This window comes from Macrobrachium nipponense, chromosome 47, assembly GCF_015104395.2.
Source record: "Macrobrachium nipponense isolate FS-2020 chromosome 47, ASM1510439v2, whole genome shotgun sequence".
In the NCBI taxonomy this organism is placed as follows: Eukaryota; Metazoa; Arthropoda; class Malacostraca; order Decapoda; family Palaemonidae; genus Macrobrachium; species Macrobrachium nipponense.
Genome location: NC_087222.1, coordinates 1218081 through 1224080, shown reverse-complemented (window position 1 = coordinate 1224080; position 6000 = coordinate 1218081). Strand labels below are relative to the sequence as shown.

Sequence of the window (6000 nt, the reverse complement as noted above, 5' to 3'; positions counted from 1 at the left end):
TTTGTTGGGTAGTTATCGTTATTTGCCATATCACTACCTAACGAACCAGCGTCAATTAGCCAACTTGTACCTCCTGTGTTCCCCCCACCACCCAGTACCCCATCTTCCCCCTAGATCTATAGAACTATTCCACGGCGATCTAGACTATGGCAGTTGACATTTTCCTATGTTATTTTACATGCTTTACAAGAGTTGAAGGGAATATTTTTTACGTTCCACTGGAACTAAACTTTAATTTACCTTTGAACTCGATACGTCGACCCGTTGGTACCATCATGTAGTCGTCAAAGGTAAATTACTGTTTAGTTACAGTTGTCCGAATAAATATTACTTTCAAATCTTGTACAGCAAGTAAAATAGCATAGGAAAACGTCAATTGCCATAGCCTAGGCCGCTGCAGAATGCTTCTGTAGAAATACCACAGTTGGGCTTGCAGTTTGAATTAAGAGGTAGCTACCTAGCAAGGTGGTCAAGTTTTAAACTTCTCCCTCATAGCATGATGTGTTTGTTGGTTTTGTAATATTCTGTTTTTGTTAAGACTTTTTAAACGGATTCACTTCCAAAGAAAATAATCCTGAAAAGTGAACAGTATAGTCATCTATACAGTTTGCCAAAGGGCAGTTGTTATGTGAGTAAAGTTGGTGCATTGGGACAGCAAGGAAAGATGCACTTCAATTGGGAAGAGGTGCACTTGGACCAGATACTCGGTGCATCATTCACTTTTGTCAGTGTAGAATATTATTCTGATATTATTTAAGTTTTTATGGGGTCAAATGAAAGATTTGATTTACGAATAAAATATTTTTTATCATTTATCAATATTTTTATTTATACATTGAAATAAAACTAAAAAAGATTTTAATCTAACCAGAATAATACGTTACTTCACTCATTTACAAAACAAGTCCAGTCTTAATAATACTTTTGACTGGTTAACCTAAAACAAAATACTACACAGCCCACTGTGTTTAATGAGCTAATACAAAGTATTAGGATTTACTTACTAATGCTGTATCATATTCTTTGTAAAAGATTAAAACCAAGGTCATTTAAAAATAATAAAATAAAACTGCACCTAATTTTCGTTGATGTGTAATGAAGAAATTAATCTTTCTATTTCCATTCATGTCAGCCAAAGACAGAACTAATTCTTCATTTGGAAATCATACAAAGAGCACACAGGAACCAGAAAAGTGAAGAGGATACAAGAAAATTTCTTAACCTAGCATGCAAATGAAGAGGCGTCCCCTGTGTTCTCAGTGAGACCCTCCTCCAGATTCTCCTTCTCCTTTTTGATTAACAGCAATGATGATGGTCATGAATTGGATCATTAAAATATAAATATGGTTTTTCCTTTTATTGTCCCTTAGGTTGCTGTTGCATTTTTTTCTATAGATTTTGCAGACAAGTTTACAAGAATTATCTCCACATCAAGTGCAACTTACTTTGGGGTGCAAAACATTAACAAATCTTTCAGTGCAACTGAAGATCGTCTCTGATGAGTGACTTCGCTGGTGCATTTTGACACCTGAAAAACAGTCTGACATTAAGAACCAATGACTATGATTTGCAGAATACAAGACAAAAATACAACATGCAGTGTAAAAAAACAATATTTATCCTCCATGGGTGCTGACATATCTTATGAATCTACAAGAGGAAAATCGTTTTAACAACTTGTGGAAGAGTGTCGTCTTTCTTCTCAGTTAACACATTCATTCTAATATGGACCTAATAAAGAAGACTTCTTGGGAACCCAGTGCAGATTCAGCCATGACTTCTTTATAGCATGAGTATTCACATGTATTTTGAGACACCTTGATTCAAAACATCTCCTTTGCCATGCAGGAGACATGAATGGCTTCTCTCCAGTATGGGTCCTCAAAAGGATTTTGAGAGCAGAGGAATATTGAAAACCTTTATGGCATTCGGTGCATTTAATTGCCCTCTAAAATATTATGAGTTTGCATGATTCATCTCAAAGCACTTGAAATTGTCCAACATATTTGATATTAGTACTGGAGAACTTCCTCTCTCTACAATGTTTCCATTGTGTCCTTTGACAGTCTCAGAAATAAATTAAAACATGCCTTTATTAAAATGCACTAAAAAGTAAAAAGAAATACATATATTTTTTTAAACATATCAGAATTTTCTCTTACTATTATAATCATATCTATAGAAATAAAAGCGTAGGCCTCAAACATGGAACGAAATGCTATTAGAAATAGAAAAATGTATTTCTTGTAGAGAAGGGGAGGGAAGGATGAAGAGGAAGAAAGGGGAAGAGTTATTTAGGAGACAGACTCTACAGAGTCAAAGAAGCTATGAAAAATCCAAAGAAGAGTTTCTGACAAATCCTGGGGATTTGCTGTGAGAAGTCACTAAAGGGTCACTAGAGGTCATTGCTGCCCTGATCCTGTAAGATTGTATTGTCACCAGGATTGAGTGACCAGGCGAGATTTCAAGTCCATCAGACGAAGGGAACAGGTCGAAAATTGAGTTGCAAGATTTAAGGACACAGATAGATTCAGGAGTCAAGATAATTAAATTAAAGTACATAATAAAAGCTCATTGGACAGAGATCAAGTAAACAGGTTCTGTCTAGTGTGAATTCTTGTGTGTCTTTTGAGAATACCCGGAAAAGAAAAACAACTTTGAGATACAGAGCATGTATATGGTTTCTCTTCAGTATGAGTTCTCATGTGTCTTGTGAGATTACCCGATTTATGAAAACTTCTTTGGCATATAGAGCAAGTAAATAGTTTCTCTTCAGTATGAGTTCTCATGTGTCTTGTGAGATTACCCGATTTATAAAAACTTCTTTGACATATAGAGCAAGTACGTGGTTTTTTTTCAGTATGAGTTCTCACGTGCACTTTGAGATTACCTTGAAGAGAAAAGCTTCTTTGACATATACAGCAAGTATATGGTTTCTCTCCTGTATGAGTTCTCATGTGTACTCTGAGATGATTTTGATGAGAAAAACTTCTTTGACATAGAGAGCAAATATATGGTTTCTCTCCTGTATGAGTTCTCATGTGCCTTGTGAGATTACCTAATTGAGAAAAACTATTTGGACATCTAGAGCAAGTATAGGGTTTCTCTCTTGTATGACTTCTCATATGTCTTTTGAGAGTACTTGACTGAGAAAAACTTCTTTGACATGTACAGCAAGTATATGGTTTCTCTCCTGTATGAGTTCTCATGTGTTCTCTGAGATGACTTTGATGAGAAAAACTTCTTTGACATATAGAGCAAATATATGGTTTCTCTCCTGTATGAGTTCTCATGTGCCTTGTGAGACTACTTAATTGAGAAAAACTATTTGGACATCTAGAGCAAGTATAGGGTTTCTCTCTTGTATGACTTCTCATGTGTATTTTGAGAGTACTTGACCGAGAAAAACTTCTTTGACATATAGAGCAAGTATATGGTTTCTCTCCAGTATGAGTTCTTATGTGGGATTTCAAATGGCACATATTTAAAAATGTCCTTTGGCATTCAGGACAATTTATTCGTTTCCGTGCTGTGTTGTTTCTACCCAAATGTCTATTTTCCTCAGCAATACAGATCTTCTTTCCACTTTCATCATCACAGCTTGGAGAGCTGTCCTCCTCACACATAATAGCTTGGAAGGAACAGTTCACATCAAATTCCCCACCGTCAAAAAATTCTGGTTCTGCCTTGACTTCTAAGAAGGGGTCTGCAAATGAAAAGCCTTCCCCTGTGTTTTCAGTAAGATCCTCCTCCAGATTCTCGTTCTCTTCTTTGATTAACAGCAGTGATGATGATTTTTCTGCTTCCATTTTCACAAGATGTTTTAAGTGTTATACTCAATCCTTGTTAGGATCTGAAGAAATTTTCTTCTGTTTGAAATAATCTGAAATGAAATAAACAATCTGAGAAAAACATGTTCTGAATAGCACCGTTCATAACAACTCTAAAGTAGGCATCCTCAGGGAAAACAAATACCACAATGCAATGATAATTTGGACATAATTGGTCTCAAAATTAACAAATTTATTCATGCCAAATTTGGTCAACAATTCAACTAGATTCTGTTTACCACAAATTACCGACTTACTCTAATTTTGACGATCAAATGAACATCATCTTTCCTACATGTGTTGGGAGAATTATAAATCTATTTTTTTCATGCTAGCCTGCAGAACTAAGATTTGCATGTACCTTTCACGTCCATTAAATGGTCGACAAACCTACCAGCATTGAATCATAGACATTAGATGCAAACATTAAAATGCCGCATATATATGCATACACATATAATGCAGTCACATATATACCCTTTAATTACATATATATGGAGAACTTATGCCCCAAAACACTAGGCCAGAAGCCAGCTGGTCTCTATGGAATAAGATCACTGTAACTTGTTCCCGGTTGTTTCAAGTCAAAGCAACCTGATTGCCCCCAGTGCTTGGGGAGCGATGGAGCTCCCTCCAACACCCAGCCATTCCTTCCTTTGTGGTGTCCAGTGTATATTGGAGGCTTGACAACTCTTTGTTGTATTGGCCGGCAATCTTACCTTTAGTTATCAGTGCATTTGTCTACATTATTATGGAGGATTTATCCAGTCATTGCAGCACGGAATCATCACCTTCAAAGAACACAAGATGCTGCACTTCTTGCCACAAATGGCTAAGAGTCAAAACTTGTTTTTGATGGTCATACTGTCTGTTATAATTGTAGGGAGTATGACTGCTTCGAGATTAGCTGTGATCAATGTACGGATTGGTCTTATTAGGACTAACAGCAAGTGCAAAATAAGAGGTAAGAGTGTGGCTTCAGATGTGCAGGGTAGTATTGTAGGCAGTCCTTCAGTCTTGCCCAAGGATGTGCAAATATTTTCAGTTGCCAGATCTTGCACTTTTACCAGACCAGTGTGAGAAGGTATATGATTTGCTTAAACCTGCTACAAAGTCTGGGATCAAGCGTATCTTATGATTATTTGAGCTCTATCCTTTATAACTTAAGAGATCAAGTAGATAGTCAGATCAAGGATTTAGCTGATGTTAAGGATTTGGCTAATCATGTTTATTCCAGCCCTCCTGCTCCTGTTCTGGGTTCACCAGTGAGTGACCCAGTCGCAACACAGTTGGTGCATTCAGCACCACCCATTCCACAGGAAGTGGGAGCATACTCACTGGAGTGAATAGCAGGACCTTTCCCTTGATATTCAGCTAGATACAGATAGTGATGTGGATCTTGAAGGTGATTGGGAAGATCTGGGTAGGCCTAGGTTGGAAGGTTATGTTACTGAGACTACTTCAGGTCATGCGTTCGTGTATGTTATGGGATGGCAAGCTCTTTGACCTGTAGCGAAATTATCGCCTATGCAGTATTTTGAACGAGAATATGGCTAACGTGTTATCTGCTGCTGGTAAGTCTTGAGAGCTATTCCTTAGCAATGAAGAGAACAGTGGAATCACCTAAACTTCCATCAAAGGGGTACTGCAGTCTGATGTTCGTTGTCAGAAAGGCAACGGGAGGCTGGAGACCTATTGTAGATCCCTCTCATCTTAACAAGCATGGGCTCAAGACTCCATTCAAGATGGAGACCCCCAGTACAGTTCTTACAATCTGTCAGGACAATTGGATGTCTCCATTGAGTCACGGATGCATTTCTTCAAGACCCCATTCACCCTAAGTCCTGTCATCTTCTCAGGTTTTGTTGGGATGGGAAAGTATGGCAGTTTTGGGCAATGTGCTGTGATATTTCCACTGCCCCTCAAGTATTTACTCAGTTGTTGACCCAGTGTCAGGTCTCCTTCACTCTTGAGGTATTCAAATACTCAGGTATTTACGTTTACCACAGTTCCAGCCAACGACGATTTTTCAGATACATATATGATAAAAAATCCATTTCTGGTTTACAGTATTAACCCTTAAACGCCGAAGCGGTAAAAATAAAAAACTCCCCCGAATGCCGGAGCCGGTTTTGAGTGAGCGCGGAAGCGGAAAAAATAATTTTTTCAA

General features: G+C 37.7%; 1 protein-coding gene across 1 annotated transcript in view; it reads right to left on the bottom strand.

Moving 5' to 3' along the window:
* Positions 1-871: 871 nt before the first annotated feature.
* The window catches only part of LOC135204660 (gastrula zinc finger protein XlCGF52.1-like), a 29402-nt gene continuing 24273 nt past the window's right edge, over positions 872-6000 (bottom strand). The window contains exon 2 of the mRNA XM_064234810.1: positions 872-3883. Coding sequence (XP_064090880.1) covers positions 2586-3809 — 1224 coding nt within the window. The 5' untranslated portion in view covers positions 3810-3883 and the 3' untranslated portion in view covers positions 872-2585. The remainder of the gene's footprint in view (positions 3884-6000) is intronic.